Source organism: Zingiber officinale, chromosome 3B (assembly GCF_018446385.1).
Source record: "Zingiber officinale cultivar Zhangliang chromosome 3B, Zo_v1.1, whole genome shotgun sequence".
In the NCBI taxonomy this organism is placed as follows: Eukaryota; Viridiplantae; Streptophyta; class Magnoliopsida; order Zingiberales; family Zingiberaceae; genus Zingiber; species Zingiber officinale.
The window spans coordinates 11,679,535-11,699,788 of record NC_055991.1 but is presented as its reverse complement, the minus strand read 5'-3'; the positions used below and the strand labels follow the sequence as shown (position 1 = coordinate 11,699,788).

The window sequence follows — 20,254 nt, the reverse complement described above, 5'->3', positions numbered from 1 at the left end:
AAGATATGATTGTTGCATATGGTTGTCATGCTTTATACATGTTCATTTATCATATATGTATATGCTATCAATTATATTGCTCAGGTGTTATGAGCAGATCTATTGTTGATCTTAGTGAGTTTACTAATCACTATACCGTATATGTTATATCCAGATTAAGTATGTGTATCCATTATGTCAGTTATGATTATGTGCACTTATTATGTCATATATGATCCAGTCCTTATTTTCCTATTGAGACTGTTTGCTTTGATCTCCAAATTTTATATTGGCCATGCACTATCATGTCTAATACTCGTCGAGTCACCCGGACTCACCACCCTATTTGTGTATTTTCTTTTTCCTCAGGTAGCAGATAGATGATTGTGCAGTCTCTTGGAGTATTCTATTTATCAGTCTCACATCATATCTGAGGACAACGTTTCGTTTCTCCTTTATGCTTTACTCATATTTACATGACTTTCCATATCATTTTGGCATTGTAATAATTAAATTTGGATTTGGTGTTTAGCCTTGTGGCTACTTTACCATTTTAGTACTTGTTGTGTTTAAGCCGTGCTAGAATGCAATTTATCGTTTTAGTTTAGGTGACCTACCTTTTGCCTTCCACTATATTTTTGTTACAGTCGTGTGGGCTACTTATTATTCTACGTGGTTGTGTATGATACCAATCTGTGGGCTGCTTATTATCCTACGTGGTTGTGTATTATTCTAGCCATGTGAACTGTTAGTTATTATACTTCTATAGTCATATGACTATGTATCCAAGTTTCGTATATTGTCACAAGGGGCGAGATGTATCCGTTTACAAGGCAAGGACTCTCTCGGGGCGTGACAACACATGCCCTTCTCGTCTATTAGTGTACTCTTTAGTAACTTCTCGTCCCTCGGATGCACCGAACCCGCCAACTCGCTTCCCGTGTCATTCTTTTCATTCGCTGCATCTTCCGCTCAACTTCTTGTTATTGGTTATTCACTTATCAAAAAATTCTAAAAATTTTTATACTTAAAGATAATATACAAAATTTGAACATAATAAAAATCAAACAAAAGGTAGTCGAAAAGTTTATTTAGCTAATTATTTTATAAATTTAATTAAATTAGCTTTAAGCATGCACATGAATTTAATTTAATAAGGTAAGCATGATTTAAGAACTTAAAATAAATTTCTACCTACTAGATTAATTAAATTTTTTTTAGTAATATTATTTCTAGTAATTTTCATAATTTGACCCTTATGATTTCTTAAATATCAATTGACTCCATTATTATAATTCGTAAAGTTTGAAACTGGTAAAATTCGAATTTGAACAGAATTCTTTTCTTTTAATGTTTCTATTTCATTATTTAATTTTGTATTTTCAATTTTGATTTTATCAAAATCTTCTAACAAACATACATAGTCTCTCTTCAATTTTAAATATTTAGACATATTTTTGTAAAGGCTTCTAGATAACATCTTAATTATTTCATAAAGCTTATCTAGAGATAAGAGACGTACCTCATTTATCATATCAGACTCGAAGTTCGAAGTTCCCTCTTCATTGTTGCTTTCGATGCTCATATCAGATGTGCTTTCATCATCTTCTTCTTTTTGGTGACTTACCATTAATGCAAGTCCGGTGTATACCTCGATCTTGGATTCTGATGAAGATTTGTCTCAGATAGCTTTTAGGTTCTTGTCTTCAATTGTCTTGGGCCTTTGTCTTTTTCCTTGCTTTTCAGTTTTAGATAATTATCCTTGATATGCCCTTCTTGATAGTTATAGCATCTAACTTTCATCGTTCCCTGAAGATTTTTGTTGGCCTGTTTCTTATCAAAATTATTTTTCTTACTTTTTTTTTAAAAAAAAATTCTTATCATATACGATTCTTCATTTTTGTCGAGCGATGATTTAGATTCTGACTCAATTTTTTTAGCTTTTAGGGTAATATTATTGTTTAACTTTTCTATGTCTTTCAAACCGGCACATTGAAACTCATAAAGTTCAAAAGTTGAAAATAAATTTAAGCACTGCCAAGATCAAGTGTGGGCAGTCATCCATGTTTCAAGTGGAAAAGCTCAAGCACTGCTTCAACAAATCTTGAGAACATGATAATAGAAGGATAGACATTATTTTCATAAATGCTTCTTCGAGGTCTTGGGATGATTGATCTTTGATCGATTAGCATCAGAAAAACAATGTTACGGCAGATGTTCAACACTGGGAGCTAACCACTAATAAGATTCATCTTCACCTGAGAAAAATAAGCTTTAAATCTTCAGACTCCTACAACATCAAATTGAAAACATATGCATCTCACTAATTCAAATTTGGAAAGTTGCTATTTTCTTGCACCAGCATTACTCACAGATCTATGCAAGTGCTAAATCAATAAAACTATTGGGAATTATCAATAGAATGAAAGATGAAGGTCATTCTACTTGCTAGATATCAAAATCAGGAAAACATTAAGAATTCGAAATCGACCGCGCTTTGCTCAAACCACCTAGCAGTAGATTGAGTGTTAAATTTATTTTTTAACCATTTTTATTTTTCTTTCTCTTCAAAAGATACTGTGCTAAAAAGGGATTACCAAAATGTGGTTGGTTTCGAATTCATAATGCTTTCCTGATGTTGATATTTAGCAAATAGAGTGGCCTTCATCCTTCATTCTGTTCCTCCGTATTCTGTTTCAACAGAATGGTTAGAGGATGATTCAGGAAGAGAAAATTAAAATGCAAATAGCAAAAATAGAGAGGGGTCTCACGGAGAGGAATGACGGTAGGGACGGCGTCATGACGACGGGTCGACAGCGATGGCAACGACAAAAGACGGCGGTAGGGACGGCGTTGTAATGACGGGTCGACACCGGCGGCTCTCGACAGATGGAGACAACAGAGACAGAAGACGACAGGAATCGACGAGCGAGGAATGTTGAGGCAAGTGAGAATCGAAGAGCGAAGATGACGTCACGGGAACGATGTCGCATGAGAGAAAAAGTTAGGTTTTAAAAAAATAAACAAGAAAAAATTCAAATGAGGCAGTAGCAAAATTTTGGATTTTAAAAAATAAAAGGAAAAAATTCCACACGCCACGTTCACCGTGTGTGCATATATATATCTTATGGTGCTCATAAATGTCAGTACCAAATCTATTTTTAGAGTTTATAATTTAGAATTTAAGATTTAAATTATAGTATTAAGTTAAAAAAAAATTAAAAAATTACACAGGTACTCACAAGCTGAGCGCTATAAAATATGTAAGATATCAATACTATATATAATCAATTATGGATCACTAATACAAATATAGAGGAAGGAGCTAGAGACGAATCAGGACATTACAGTTTAATTTATAAAACGAACTGACGAGTTCTCAAGCGTTAAACTAGGTCACGTCGTTTAATCAACAGAATATATAGTTATGGCCCATGATCTAACTCTATGAATTCTAATGCAGATATATAGTGTCAAACACAAGTGACCTTTTGGAAAACTACTGTTCATACCACCACCTTATACTTATATAATACTCGTAAGAAAATTAATTTAAGTAACATGCATGTTTTATCTAAACTTAATAAACATGATAAATAACAGAATCCTTAAGATCGTGTTTCTCTAAGCTCGATAAACTGAATGCGAAAGACACAGATCAGGTTTATTTTCCAGATTCCATGTAGGTTAACTCACTGTTCAATACTCAAAATGTTTGGCAAACCAAATCTATATGGCATAGCTGAAAGATTGAATTGTATGATTATCTAGATGATTAGGAGTATAATTAGTAACTCCATTATCTAATTATCTCTATGAGTTAAATCATTGAGTACTCTTAATAGGGTTCCTACCAAAATCAATATTCCTACAACAACCCTTTTTTGAGATACAAGAGAAACAATGACTTTTGCCATGACCCGTATGCATTCGAGGTATTTACGTTCTATTGTCTAACTCGAATCCAAAAATTGTGGCAAAGGGAAGTTGCTCAGAATGGCGAGGTTAGTGCAAATACACAACCTTGACATGAATTTTGAAATGTAGCATATAGTAATTTCACCTGAAACAAATGATATATATGGTTATTATGCAAGAACTAACTAGATCATTAATAAAAATCAGGCTAATCAGGCTCATTTCCAGATTGTTCAACAGGATAAACAGTATGAATGAACATGAATGTACTGCCACATAAACAATCCAATGTCACATGTGAAGTTGTAGTGAATGCAATAAGGAGAAAAGAGAACAATATTGTGGCCAGGGATTCATCTAGGAGGAAGGTATCGGTTATCATGAGACTTTTTGCAATTTCAAGGATAGGCATTAAGAATAAACATGACTTTTCAAACCAATGTACAAAATAGCTTCCCAGAAAGAAGATCTGAATACGTACATTCTTATGGCGCAACTTGAGGACCTTGTCAGATTCTTGAAATAATCTTAGTCTACAAATTAAAAACTCTTCCAGACACTTGACTATCAAGTTTACCTATGTTATCCATAGTGGCATATTGAGCTACTAAACAGTATAATGCCAGAAACTGAAACTATGGTAGCAATATCAAACCGTGGAAGCCATAGCCAAAAGAACATTAGCAGAACCACTAGAAGACTGAAACCTACCAACCCAGAGTATCCTATTTCAACCACTAGAAGAGCTAAAAACCTCCAAGACTGGAAGCATCAGGTGATGATCAAAAACTACTACAGATTCACCTATACAACCATCCTGGACTGCTAAACATTAGCGTCAAAAGCTGAAGGCTAAGATAGCAGTATAAATAATGAGGAAGCTCAACCACCAAAACATTTACCTATGTGGTAGAACAATTTAGTCTATTGCCTGTCTAACTTAACTAGCATGCCAGCTAGAAAGGTAATTCTTGGTCAGATAAAGCCCAATCCGATCACAGAACCATGGTCGTCTATTACCATTTCAAAAAATGAAACAAATAGCCTGCTAACATTACAAACTCATCCTTCAACTAATAATTTGAAATACTTGCTTCTGATCAAAAGATACAAGATATGTAATAAAGGCATCATGTAAAAAAGGCACCATTGGGTTTAATTCTCAGAAACAAGCTTGAAAGTGAATAACTGTCTAACTAGCTAGTTACAAAATTTCTTGCACCCAGTTTCCCGGAATATTACGGTGCAAGATAATAGCACAGAATAAGAGTTCCCAGGTCAAGTGTATGGTTGATTACACTGCTTAAAATCTCAGATAATACCAAACAGATGTTCTTCGTAGATTCAGTGGACTGGAGGTGTTCAAGATTCCCTCCCTCTCAATCTTCTGGAGAAGTAAAATTACAGAATAAGGGATATGAGAAGAAAAAAAGGAAAAAAAAAGACTTATCTGTAAACTATTCTGCAGTGCAAACATGGTTGGGGAATGAAACCCACCATTAGGTGATCTGGAAGAGATGCTGGTGAAGTTGGGTGAGGTCATTGGAAATGACATGGAGAGCTGGGTCGTGGAAAATGAGGCCCGGTTTGATCTACCTTCCTCCAGGTCTGGCCAAGAATCCCTTGCTTTGGGCCATTCTTCAAAAGAGGGTCTGAGGGACTGAGTCTCGTGTTTTGCAGACTCTGTTAAACTGAAATCACTTCCAAATAAAGAATGAACCTGGCGTTGTCGAGATAGTGAGGGGAGGGTAACTTGGCCAATATTTTGCAGTGACTGAAGTTGAGGGTACGCATTCTGCAGAAGAGAAGAATCCTGCACTTTTGACAGAGAAAATGTGGATGACCGTGATGTCAACCGCGTCGACTGCCATGAGTTGTCAGCCGATAAGTCCACCCCAGGGACCCTTGCACTGTCAGAGGCTTCTGGAAAGAGGCTGTGTTCATCCACATCAGCTCTAAGACCAGCAAAGTACCTGGAAAAATGGGGGCATCAACACCTTGACGAACAGAAAAAAAAGTTTGGCATAAATGTTATGCTGTAAGAAACAACTATTATCTTAAAGTTTAGGAAAGATAAGTTTCTATTATGCTGTCAACAAAAAAAAAAAAGAAGAAACCTTGAAACTTAAGGATTCTCTAGATGCATGCGCTCTTATTCCAATTTTCTTCCATTGCGTCTAACCTGTATTGTCGTTTCAGGTAATTTCTAAAGCCCGTCAATTATTTTCCAATGTGAATGATAGTAGGTCATATTAAAACTTGGCTTCGCTCTAGATCATCATACTGGACGTATGCATATCAAGATGAGGTCACCTCTCAAACAAACAATATGTGATTTACCACAATTAATATCTCTCAAACTTCTGGGTGTCAAAATGTTTGAAGCTCTTTAGGTAAATTAAAAAATTAATAATAATAATAATAATAATCTCTAAGTTCATTCATCTTCACTATTCTCCTGAAAATTCTGATATTATCATGTTCACCAAGTAAAAGAGCAGAGAAATATTGAAAGGAGATCAATGAAAATATTTTTGAGATTACAAATAAAAACCTGATTTTCTTGGGTTCCGTGGGTTTATAAACAACTTTTTACATCACCTCTTACACATGGTGCATAGATTGGCATATAAGAGTGTAGTTTGGCTTGACCAACTGCGTGCACATGCTGGTTGGGATTGAGCTTTGGCATGAGGCGGGGGAAAACACACATGTAATATGATGCAAGCACAAATAGTTGAGTCAATCCATACGAAATAAAATCTTTTCTGATCAATTTTTATTTATAAAAGGTATAAATTTTCATTGAAAAGATTTTCTGAAATGAAATTTTTGTTGAATTGAACCATTCGTTAAATTATTTTATAGAAATATTACAACCCGATATAATAGCCTTTTGAGGATTATACAGAGAGATTTATCTTGGTTTTATTAGTCATTGTGCATCGACGGAAACCCTAATTTTCTATAAAGAAAATAGTTTTCCCCTCCTTGAAGCTCTGGTGATCAAAAAGTCCATCCATATGCAAAATGAATTAGTTGTCATCTCGAAGAGAAGATGTATGACATCACATGAACTGATGTGAGGCAATATTTTTTCTAAGGGGACTCAACTAGTCAACGTTTCACCAGATAACAACATTCTAACTCTTTGTTTACTATGTCTGCTGTATCTTGTTTCCGTGCATTAGTTCTTTCTTATTCAGATCTTGAGTTTTCTAATCACAAACAACTCCTATTTGATTTTTCCCTACATTGGTTTTATCAATTTTACAGAGATTGTTGAGTATTTTAACTGCCCACTCAACTAATGTTCATAGAAGAGGCTAATGCAAACTCTTTTCAGACAATAACTTTAACTGCTGGGAACAGGGAATAAAACTTTGGTTGACTGTGAAGTTATTTTGTGTAATTGAAACACTGGTTGATCTTTTTAATGAATTAGAACATGGTTCAACCATAGCATGTAACAAAGAGATTATCTTTGCCACACATATATTACATGCTCTGTTTATATACATCTACAACTATGGCTATATAGTTATGGTTGACAATAGAGAAGAAAAATGACTGAGGATTCTTATCTGAGAAATATACCACAGCCACAACTATGGCTATATAGTTATGGTCGACAATAGAAAAGAAAAATGACTCTGAAGATTCTTATCTGATAAATATACCACAGCCAAGTTCCTAAATTTTGAATTAGCTGATGGAAAGTCTGCAATCCAAGAGATTCTTTTTACATGAACTTGTCAAGAGTGATATGATTTTACAGAAGTTTTGTCTATCATAAAAAACTCCCTGCTAGTTGGGAAAATTTTGGTTCACTCTTAGTGGGGGTATGTCTCTGAATCATAGTAAACAATTTTTTTTTTTTCTATTCCTTCTCTAGTACATCCTCATCTAAATATTTTAGTCCCCTAATGCCAAGTCTACAAAAAAAAAAGAATGTTTAATTTCAAACTCAAAATCAAAGAGAAAGACAAAACATACTAGATCTATGAAAAGATGGGGCACTTAATAAAGTTTTTTCATGAAAGGATGCCAAATTTGGCGATGAATTCTCTGTTTGTCGCCAATATGAAGAAGTGTAATCCAAATGCACAAGCCAATATGGTGACTTTTATTATCGGCCCAGATGAAGTGTCTTGTTTAATCCTAGTTTATTTGATGTCAATATTAATTGCAAGATTCAAAATCTCTACTTGTGCCAAACCATACTATTTCAGTACTGTGTCAGTGTCCCAATGTAGGGTAACGATGATGGCAAACAAGACAAGAAATTTGGAAGGAGATGAAGAAAAGAAAAGGAACATAACCATGTATCTAAGTTTGGACTTTGTCTCATCTAACATGGTTCAATTTTGACATTTAGTTACATAAACATAAGCTAAAAAAATAACAAGTAGTATATCAATACATAGCATGATACTCATCAACATAATTGACACAAGAAGGATTACTTGTGATGAGTAGCACCAAGTTTATGGTAATTTATCGAAACAATACAATTCAGCCGAGTTGCCCCGTAGAAAAAGAATTTCAAGTTGTGGTTAATTGTAAAACTTTTATTGCCTCTCATGATATAGAACAACAAACAATAAGATATGAGATTTAGAGTACTAAAAATAAGATGAATGAGAAAAACTTTTAGCACTGCAAAAGGGATATTGTATTCCATAAGTGTAAAGAAATTTAATTAATGGCTTTTGTTTAGTTCAATTGGATTATGAGATGCCTTTCAAATTTAATATTGTAGTGTTACATTTAGGGTTATCTTCATGAGTTATATGTAGAAATTATTTTATCTAATAATAGAAACTATTTTTGTGTATATTCTTATAATGTGGAATCTTATGATATTTAGCAGGATCACTTAGGAAATGTGAATTTTCATGCAACCAAACATATGATGAAGCTTGAATTAACTCCTAAGCAAATAGTTGAATGTTCCCAAGAAAGGATCTATTGTACGTAGTTTTACCCTACTTTGCAAAAGGTTGTTCTTGTGACTCGAACCCGTGACATCCGGATCACACGCCAGTAACTTTAGCGCCAAGGCTCCCCTTCATAGATAGAAATTCTAAGAATAATTTTAAAAAATTAAGGACTACTAATGGAAAGTTCACTTTGAATGTTTTTTTAAGAAATTTAATCGATTCTCTTAAATAATTCCTTATAGTCTTCTCACTCAAATGAGAGTAAAATTTAAAAATAACTCCTAGGAGAGATGGACAGTGTCATGTTAGAAAGTTCATAATTATGTAACCTTTTTTATAGAGAGAAACTCTATATGTTGGTGCAATTGTGTCCTTAAGTGGTTTCGATGCTTGGGCAAAGATTTAAGTTAGAATATATTGTATTTACTAATCAGGTGTGTTAAGTGTGCAGGTGTGGATTACTTGACACGTATATTGCATGTGCAATAGATCAAAAGTGACCGGATGTTTGGTAAATGAAAGTTTTAGTAGGTCAAGAGTACCTAGAAGGCTTGAAGATTAGGAAGATCCGAAAGCAAGACTTCTTGACATACAAAGTCCTAGAGAAGGATACTCTTAGCATATGATATTGTGCAAAGGTTGAGTGTCATGGGTTAGGTTTAGACACAGACTAAACCTTCGAAGTAGCTTTAGTCATTCATAGACTCAACTGAATATTGACTCAGGTTAAATGAAAAGAGAGGAAAATGTTTCTATTCACCTCTGTTTGTAAGACAATAGAATAATAGTCAACTTTATAAGAACAATTGTTATTTGAGTCAACTAAAGAAATAATTTTGCTCTTATAACAGAACCAATTATTCTGTTGATACAGTTGATGATCTCAAAGATTCTGCAGGACTGGTGGAAGATTGAGTCGACTAATGAATCAGTTATACAATTACAACGGAATGATTGTATTCCAGAAGCTTCAGCAAGATCAAATGATATTTGACTAACGACATATTTAGTCAAATGAAGTGGTAAATAAAGTTGTGAAGGAAAGAATAATCGACTAAAAGCTTAAAACAATTCACTGAAATTGTGTAGATGTATAGAGAAGATATAATGAATGTTGAATAAAGACTTAATGTAAGGATATAAATAGGGGGTCAAGGAGCTACAAAAAGGCTTATAGAAGTGCTCACACTCTGCTCATTCCCTCAACTTTTGCTCTATTTTTCTTAAGGAGTTTTTGTAAGAAGTTTCTTGAGAAGGAAAAAGCTACATAGAGTGTTGAGTAAGAACCAAGCCTTTCAAACGGTGTAAAAAATCTAGAGTTAGCATTGTTACTTTATTGCTTTCATATTGTGTTTGTTGTTTCTTTGTTGTTGTGTACTAGTGATTTGTAGAAGTTTAAACGGCCAACTCTCCCCCCCCCCCCCCCCCACAACACCTAGCCTCTTATTTCGATCCAACACTATATACATGATGGTTATACTGTAGCATTCAATAAAGATACGAGGAGAAAAGCCTACATTTGTAGGAAGGGTGAATAGTCGACGCCTCTAAATTGAAAATCTTGTGCAAAAGCAAAGACAATAAATGTGCTAGTGGTTTGATGTATTCGTGTGTGTGTTTGTTCACAAGGGTATAAGACATGGCAGAAATAAGGAATATAAACAAAACATACTCATTCACACAAGGATATAACGTAATTCAAAGATTGCTCCAAATTAACAATCTATGACTCATTCATTGAGTCAATCTCAAATATTTCACCATTAAGAGGTATTAAGACAAACCTCTTACAATCCCATATTAAGATGTTTATAATGAAACCTTTCATATTAAACAATGGAATGAATAAAGAGAGATTCTAAGAGTTTAAGTCAAAGACTTCAACTTTATCCAACCCCTTAAAGATTTTTGAGCAATGTAAGCATTTGATTAGAGGAGCATGAAGAATATTTTTCATGGAATCTATAGATAAAACCTCCAATGGCTACATTTTATCAACCGACAGTCAGCTGAAATAGCCCCAGTCAATTGAATGAGAAAATGTAGTCATTGAATAGCTAACAACTATATCCACAATAGGCTACACTATGACCTTCTCTTGATAGATGACCTTGTTTGAACAGTATGTCTTCTATAGGCTCGTACAATTGTATCCTTGAGTGCTAAGGAGACAAGCAACACAATAGACTACACTATCACTAAACTGCTAAGCCTCTGTCATCTGGACCAGTCCAGTCAACTGGGTTCACTCAACTATTGCTTAAATAAAAGTATTTTTGTTCATTTAACCCTTGCAATCAATCAACTGTCTGATCAAGTGCAATGCTCCACTCAATTGAATTAACCTTTGGTCAAAAAGTTTAGCCCTAACACTATTGATAGTATATGTTTAGGTTATGCTCAACATATAGATTTATTATCATAAAATCTTGAGTAGTCAAATAGCTATACATACTTTTGTTAAGCTGCGTGACGAAACCTTCTTAATGAAAACTAGTCCTCAACCTGTCCCCAACACAATTGAGCCAAATTTAGTTCTTTAAGTAATTTTATACTTGTAATGCTTCTCATTCCACAAGTCACTCTAAACAATTATAGTTGTAAGGGTACAATAAAGAGAGGAGTTAACGATCAAGGATATCAAAAACCTTAAGACTAAAATTTATCAACTTCCACGTAGAGGATAACATCACCTATATAGACATTACATCTCTTGAAACCAAGCAATGGGAAAAAAACTTTAAAAGTGAAATCAATTCCACTATTTTTTGGCACATGAGAGTTGATAAATCTACCTCCTAGATGCATTTTTGCAAGTTGTAAGTGGGTATTCAAAAAGAAACATATACCAAATAGATTTATAAATAAGTTCAAAAGTAGGCTAGACAGAATTAAAAAATGAGAGAAAATTAATCTATTTCCTAATTTTTAGGGTATAGTCCATCTACATGCTTATGGAATTGTCATTCATTATAATCATGTTATCCATACAAAGCAAGTCAACACCATTTTTCATCGATAAGAAGATATATATAGATTAACTAGAAGGATGTGTTCGGCTAGATAACAACATCAAAAAATTTAGACTCATTAAGCACAAGACAATGTCAATGGAAGTTTAAGCCAGTTATTTTCTCATTAGGCTTTCAAATTAGTAATGAAATATGTTTTGATAAAGTTAAAACCGATAGCTGTATAATTTTGTGCTAGTAAGTAGATAGCATTTTACTATTTTGTGTCATATATTATTAATTATATAAGACAAAAGTTTGAATGAAAAGTTCAATATAAAGGAGTTAGGTGTTGATGATATGATTTTAGAGCTCAAGTTGACTTGTTAAATTGATAGAATATTAATTTCTGCATATGACAATGCTTAGAGAAATTTGGCTATGATCATGCACAATTAGTTATTACACGTATGATTAAATCTAAGCTCATATTTCAACGGGTTGAATGATTATAGCATCTTATCTTTGACCGTGTAATTAGCTTTATTGTAGGGATTGCATTTTATCTTTGACCGTGCAATTAGCTTAATCGTAGAGATTGATCTTGGACCGTGTAATTAGGTTAATTGTAGGGATTGTAATTAATTGAAATAATTATAGGGTGATGTATATAAATACCTACACATAAGTGAATAAAGATCCAAAAAAAATTATTTCTTCTCTTTCTCTTCTACATGGTACCACAGCAGAGCATTATTTATCTCTACCGAAAGTTGATCCTTTCTGCTACTGAAAGTCCCCGTGCCACCGCTACCCAAAACTCTATCGCCGCCGCCGCTCTAATCTCCTACTCAGGTTTCTGCCTATGACCTTTTCCTACAATGATGTCTTCAGATTCTAAACCTAATTTGGCTACCACTAATAAATTGAATGAGACCAACTATCTCTTACGTTTGTTTGAATTATTCCCAGTCCCACAAGAAGAAGGAACATATTCTATTCGACCCTCCTGATCCTAAAGATCCGAAATATTCAGTGATATTTGTAGTATATCCCCAGAAAATATGCGAGAAGGCATATTCTATTCGACACATATTCTATTCTAATTATGTTTTATTTGCATCAAAATTTTCTGTTAGTTTATTGTCCATAAGCCAACTCACAAAAACTCAGAGTTGTTCTGTATCGTTTTATCCATCCTATTGTATCTTTGAGACCTGCAAACGAAGAGGATGATTGGAAGAGGATATAAGCGTGATGGCCTATACTATCTGGATTCTGTTACACCTGCATGTTCCCATGCACTCTCAGCAACAGTGTCTCCTTAGGTCACTCATCTCCTTTCTCTCATAAAATTTAGTTCATGTTCGGTCTAACTGATTTCCAATGCGAAACTAATGAGTTCAGCAAACACCATTGCATATTTTTTTCCTTCTAGAGTTGATAAACGTAGTTCTTTTCCTTTTGAACTTGTTCATTGTGATGTTTGGGGGCGTATCAGAGTTATGTCTAGAGGGGGCTTTCAATATTTTATAATTTATGATGATTCCCGCATGACATGGTTCTACTTACTCAAAAATAGAAATGAGGTTCCTGATATTCTACAATCATTTTAAAATGAAATAACAACCCAATATTTTGTTGACTTGCACACTCTTCGTATTAATAATGCACTTGAGTTCACTCCTAAAACTATTTCTATATTCTATAATTCTTATGGCATAATTCATCAAGCATCTTGCTCATACACTTCCCGGCAAAATAGGGTTGTTGAACGCAAACACCATCATATTTTAGACGTAGCTCGTACACTTCTCTGTCACATACATGCCCCTAAGTATTTGTGGGGTGATGTTGCTTGCTTCCTCATAAATAGGATGTCATCTACTTTGTTACATGGGGATATCCCATTCTCATGTCTTTATCTTGACAAACATATTTTCTCTATGCCTTCTCGCATATTTAGTTGTGTTTGTTTAGTACATAATTTTACTTCTGATTTGGATAAATTGTCTCCTCGCTCTATTAAATTTGGATAAATTGTCTCCTCGCTCTATTAAATGCGCCCTGCTTAGATATTCTCGTACACAGAAAAGATATCGTTGCCTTGACCCGTTCACAAAATGCAATTACATATGTTATATTTTTTTGAGTCACAACCTTACTTTTCCCCCATCTGGCTTAGTCTCCTGATACATTAGCATCTCTCCTATTACCTATCCCACCATCCATGTCTCCCACTGCAGATGCTCCGTCTCCTAAACCATTGCAAGTGTATACAAGGCGTTCCCAGCCAAAACTTATCTCATGTCCCTCTCCTCCTCTTACTGCAGCTCCTGATGCTCCTCGCCCCTACGATATTGATCTGCCCATTGCTCTTTATAAAGTATTTGTTCTTGCGCTACCCATTCATTGTCTAACAATATCTCATTTGATTACCTTGGTCCTGCTTTCCGCACTTTTGCTATTTCTCTCTCATTTATAGAGGTTCCAACTTCCTACTGAGGCTTATTAACACTCTGCTTGGCGGACTACAATGGATGAAGAAATGTCCATCCTGATCTCTTGTGATACTTGAGAGCTTGTGCCTGCACCGTCTGTTGATATTGTTGTCTTTCGTTGGATGTTTACTCTGAAGTATAAAGCTGACAATACTATTGATCAATACAAAGCTCGTCTGGTGGCCAAAGGATTTAGCCAAACTTACGGTGTTGACTACTTTGAGACATTCTCCCCTACTACCTGCCTGAATTCTATTAGAGTTCTGTTCTCACTCAATCTTGACCAATATATCAACTAGATGTGAAAAATATCTTCCTTTATGGTGAATTATACAAGACCGTTTTTATAGACCAACCTCCAGGGTATGTTGCTCAAGGGGAGAATGCTACTATGGTTTGCAACTTAAAAAGGCTATCTATAGTCTTAAACAAAGCCCCAAAGCAAACTCAGTAATATCGGAGTTGTTGGCTTCCAACAGTGTAAATCTGATCATTTTGTGTTTGTACGACATAGCACGAATAGGACTATCATTCTGATTGTTTCTATTGATGACATCCTAATATCGTAACGAGACATGACATCTCCTTTGCAGTTTGAATGGTCAGTCGTTTTATAAATAAAACGAAGAATGTTACAATCAAGATTCTTAAGTAAGATTCTTAAGTACATCAAGAAATCTCCAAGGAAAATGGTTGTCTTTTAAGAGAAATGAGCACCTAAAGATCGAAACATATTTTGATGTCGACTATGCTGAATCAAAGATCGATAGACGGTCCACTTCTGGGTATTGTACTAATGTAGGGGGAAATCTAATAACATGGCGAAGTAAGAAACAAATTGTCATTGCTAGGTCAATTGTTGAAGCTGAGTAAAGAGCTATGACTCATACTGTGATTGAAATGTTATGGATGAAGAATTTGCTTGAAGAATTATGATTCACTAACAATGAACCACTATCTACAACCAAATGGCTATTCACATTGCAAAAGGGCAGCCCGGTGCATGAAGCTCCCGCCATATGGGGTCCCGGGGAAGGATCCATTGTACGCAGTCTTACCCTGCTTTTTGCAAGAGACTGTTTCCAGGATTCGAACCCGTGACCTTTTGATCACATGGCAACATCTTTACCGTTGCGCCAAAGCTCCCCTTCACATTGCAAGGAACCCGATTTTTTATGAGAGGACTGAGCATATGAAGTTTCTGTCACTTTATTCGCGAATGTGTAATGAGCCAAAAAATTGTCACTCACATCATCATCCAATTAAGTTGCTGATGTCTTCACCAAAGCATTGGGAGAAAAATGACTCCCAGACCTTTGTGACAAGATGGATATAATTGACATATATGCTCTAGCTTGAGGGGGAGTGTTGAATGATTATAGCATCTTATCTTTGACTGTGTAATTAGCTTAATTGTCGAGATTGCATCTTATCTTTGACCATGCAATTAGCTTAATTATAGGGATTGATCTTGGACCGTGTAATTAGCTTAATTGTAGGGACTGTAATTGATAGACATAATTATAGGGTGATGTATATAAATACCTACACATAAGTAAATAAAGATACAGAAAAATTATTTCATCTCTTTCTCTTCTACATAACTAATAAATTATCAATTAACATACTAAATTATTGTAGCCTAGTGCACTAAGCAAATTGTTCACATTTTCTATGCAGTTACTAAGATAAATATGAATACTAGCAAATTCTAGCTGTCCTGACTAAAAAAAATGGGATGTTTTGGATAGGAAAAAAAAACCTATCTTGACCTGACATTATAAAAGATTTCTTGCATTCTTAGAGGAATATAGTAATGTAAGTTACATTGTTGAAACTGCAAGAAAGTTAAGGCGCAGTTAGTTATATGTTTACACTATATGGTGGCACTATTTTCTGGAGGTTTGTTAAGCAAATTATCATCCCTCATGCCACTTAAGAAGTTGAGTTGTGAGCTTTGGATATTGGTAGCAGAAACTAATTGGTTCAGAGATTTCTTGGTCAATGTTCAATTATTGAGAAATCTTATTCTTGTAAATCTTGATGTATTGTGGTAACCAACCATAATTAGTCAAGTTGAGAGCTTCAAGTCGAACCTGTTTGATAAAACTAGTCCCCTCTACTACTAAAAGAAAGCACATATAAGACACATTAATGCTTAAACTGACAACTACTTTTTTGTCTCTGGATAATCCAGAGCTTTAACAAAAGGCTGCACCAGAAAGAACAAGGGCATCCACAGGAGTTCCAACAGTTCAAGAGAGAAAGTTTCCAGTTCTTGCAAGTGTTTTGGAAACCAAATGAACCTGCCAGTTCCAGAACCGGAGGCCAATCTGGTGCCAGCTGAATTAATGAAGACACTCAATGTTGAATATGAATTTTTACTGGTTCAATTGAAAAACCAAGAGCAGGGGTCCTAGCCGGTTTGATCCCTCTGTCAAAATTTGACAACACTGGTTTCCTACCAAGCAAATGTGTTACCTAAATTTAGTCTCACATAGAGAATTGTGAGCTAATATGTATATCTAGATGGTAAGCTACTACTAGTAGGGCTTCAACAATTAAACTAGTGTTTGACCCTAATAAGTTAATGGATGCGATGAGATGTTGGAAGATTATCTATTGTGATAATGAGTCACCATTAGGCCTCGTTGTTAATTAGGGATGATTTTAGATTACGATTTTGAACTTAGGACTTGAAAAGGACATCAAATCTTATGTGTGGGGTTGTGATATCCTGTTTAGTTTTGTTTGATGATTTGTGAATTAGGTTTTATAAGCTTAGATTTGGGCTCCTATTAGCTTGAGTGTAAGTATTTTGAGCCAATGAATATCCTTGGATGGGTTAGCTCACTCTTTTCTGAAAGTCATGACAACTGATATCAAGAGAGACCTAATCCTAGATATGGTGAGGCATTCAAAAGACACCAATGAACCTCACAGTTTGTCTATTAGATATGATTTTGCAATATGAGTTGGATTTTAGCTACAAGCTATAAAAGGTAGCCCGGTGCACAAAACTCCCTCCAATGCGGGATCCCGGAGAAGGGTCGGACCACATTGGATCCATTGTACGCAACCCAAAGTGAGGGATAATTCTAACATTCTAGTTTAGTCTCGCATAGTGAGTTATGGGCTAAGGTTCATAAGCTTAGATGAAACCTGACCCAGCACAGATGAGAAAATTAATATATTTGTCCAACCCAACAAGAAGCCCCAAATCATTGACCCCAACTGTAATCCCAGTAATCGAGCTTATAGACCTCTTCAAATTAGCCCATATTTCAACAAGGATAAACTGGGATATCATATACAACAGAAGTTTTTTTCCTCAAGTAAACATACTGAACAAAATGGTAATAAGAAGATAGGTATTTTTCTAAACTCATTGGCAAAATTGTCGATGAGCATAGGTGGAGTCTTTTGAAGTGTTAATTTATGGCAGTGAACAAAATTACCTCAAGTACTTCCAATAAATAAATTCAAGTTAACCAATCAGCAGACAATAATCTGGATCTATTAAAAAGCACCTATTAACTCCACTTGAACACAAGACGATCATAATCTCATATAAAGTCATAATAACCACTTTTTAAAGTAGAACTAGTGACATACCTATTACTCACGGTGCCAGTGCCCAATGGCAGCTGAGTTGAGCTGGTAATACTGATGCATGGACTATGAGTAACTGGACCAGCAGTCGAATGCATGGTGGTGTTCTGAAGGTTCCTGAGACCACTCCCACTTGCATTGTTACTGGAGGGAGAAAGGGATGTCAAAGTTGATGAGGTATTCTGAGTTTGGGAGACAGTTTGTGATTCCACAGGCTTTCTTGAACGGTTGCGACCACGGTGCATGTGACGCTCACAATACTTGGAGCCAGGATATGCATCCTTAGAGCAGCGCCACTTCTTTCCATCAGTTCGACGACACCGCCCTGGTTCTGGGTCTGGTTTCTTTCCATAGTAGGAATAGTAACTCACTGAAATAAAGAGAAAATAAGAACTTATAGGAGTTATATTTATAGAAGAAGAGACAATAACAAAAGATAGAAAAATACAGCTAATTCAGAAGAACTGTTGCTTGAGGCAAGATTCTAAATTAAAATTTATAGATCCAGTAGGTTATCATAAAACAAAATATCGGTGTAACTACGAAGGAATGCAAGCTAATCAAATTCTATAAAGAACATACGGCAAACATCCATTTCCGAAGCTATAAGGAGCTGCAAGCTGTTTACAGTGGCTAATGATTTTTCCCAAATATAACCCTGTAAGTTAGAGAGAGAGAGAGAAAAAGCTTTTGACATTCAACAAAAAATCAGGCGAGAGATAATGCGCATATAACCCTGTAAGTTAGAAAGATTAAAGTTCCTGGATATGGCATATTGATGGAACAAGAAACCCTCTGCTGAACTATTTCATTCACGGGATAAATGGTTGAAAAATCGAAACTTTTTCTATCTTGACTGTAAAATTGAAATAGAAGTTCCAGGATAGCTATATATATAGCAAACATGAAATACTCAATCGCTAAAAATAAGTTATTAAAGGAAACCATAAAACTACATCAATATCCCGGCAAAAAAGGCCACATGAGGCAAATGTAGGAAGATGTTCACGACTTTCTGAGGGCAAACCAACAAGAGAACTTGAAAACGATCATCCAAAACATCTACTCACAGGAAAGCATCAGTCGAGTCGACTCAAACACACAAAAAAAAACTAAAAAAAAATCAACTTCAAAGGAAAACTCGAATCAGCAAATAAGCTTCAAACGGAATCCACTAGTAGAACAGAAAAACAAGAGGGCAAAATGATGAGAGCTTGGCCTCGATCTCTTACGAGAAGGGTGGTAATATCGTCCGGCCAAAGCCTCGAAGCTTCTCCGAATGGGAACGATGAGCTCCGGCGGCACGGGCATGCCTGCTATCAGATACTTCAAGATCAACGCCTGGTGCTCCAGCTCTTGCCACTGAGCCTCCGTGAAAGGGCGAGGGCTCCCAAGCGCCGCCTCGTAGCTGTTCATCGGCGCCGCGACCACAGAACAAACCTAAAGGAGGCTAGAAGCAGCAGATCGATAAGAGGAGAGGAAAGAGCAAGGAGGAGGCCCCCAAACTCAGTCATGGCCGGAGGCGGGATGGAAGGTTGAGCCATCCGCCGGCGACGAGGGACTTACGAAGCTTCGCCATTTGGGGGCGGAAAGGTGCGGTGGAGAGAGAGAGAGATGGAGGTGGCAGTCTTCTGTATCAGACAAACGAGAGAGCGCAGCTAGCTCATTGCGAGAGAGAGAGGTGCGAATGCAAATTAACGAACTATAAAGGATTCAAATGGAATTCGATTCCTAGTCTGGGCCACAATTTATGGGCCCAATTGGGCCGTAAGCCAAACAATTTCTTGCGACCAGACGAAGGAAAGCATTCATCAGTAGCAATCATGAAGACGCATTTATTGTTCAAAATATATTGTATTATTGTTGTAGTGAACTTAAAGCTAAAACCAAGTGGATTGCAAGCATCTGGCCAAACACTTTAGATAATCAAAATAAAACTAATGGCCTATTGAAATGCCTTATAGATACATTTTGAGATCATCATTAATTCATATATATATATATATATAAAAATATCAATGTACTTTTTTTTTAATTTTGAAAAATTATTTCATTGTACTTTTTATTTTAATTATTAGAAGATAATGAAATTGTTTCAAAAAATGACCTTACTTTTTTTCATAGTCCTTAATAGTCTTTTTTTTTCTTACAGTTAATAATATTAGATACAGTTCAATAACATGTCTCAACTCACATTTGATTCAACTTCACAAATTGACCCATTTTCATAAAGATAATTCATTTAAAAATATATTTTAATGAAATAACAATTGATTTTTTAAAGAGTTAGTTATTCCTACACCTCAAAAATTATTTTGTTAAAATGTATAATTTTCTAATGTGGTCTTAC

The 20,254-nt window shown here is 35.3% G+C and overlaps 1 protein-coding gene across 1 annotated transcript; it reads right to left on the bottom strand.

Annotated features, from left to right (window-relative positions):
• Positions 1-5,032: 5,032 nt before the first annotated feature.
• Positions 5,033-19,568, bottom strand: LOC122055906 (growth-regulating factor 4-like). Its single transcript, XM_042617584.1, has 4 exons — positions 19,137-19,568; positions 17,908-18,274; positions 5,395-5,870; positions 5,033-5,284 (listed from the first exon to the last, which is right to left on the bottom strand). Exons 1-4 carry the CDS (start codon positions 19,318-19,320, stop codon positions 5,277-5,279), a joined length of 1,035 nt encoding a protein of 344 aa, XP_042473518.1. The 5' UTR covers positions 19,321-19,568; the 3' UTR covers positions 5,033-5,276.
• Between the last annotated feature and the right edge of the window lie 686 nt (positions 19,569-20,254).

What these genes read in the sequence shown, in the direction of transcription:
- LOC122055906 (XM_042617584.1), bottom strand. Translation starts at nt 19,320, where the DNA reads ATGAACAGCTACGAGGCGGCGCTTGGGAGCCCTCGCCCTTTCACGGAG. An exon ending in ACGATATTACCACCCTTCTC is followed by an intron (nt 18,275 to 19,136) that starts GTAAGAGATCGA and finishes TCTTTATTTCAG; the next exon opens with TGAGTTACTATTCCTACTAT. An exon ending in ACTGGCACCGTGAGTAATAG is followed by an intron (nt 5,871 to 17,907) that starts GTATGTCACTAG and finishes CCATTTTTCCAG; the next exon opens with GTACTTTGCTGGTCTTAGAG.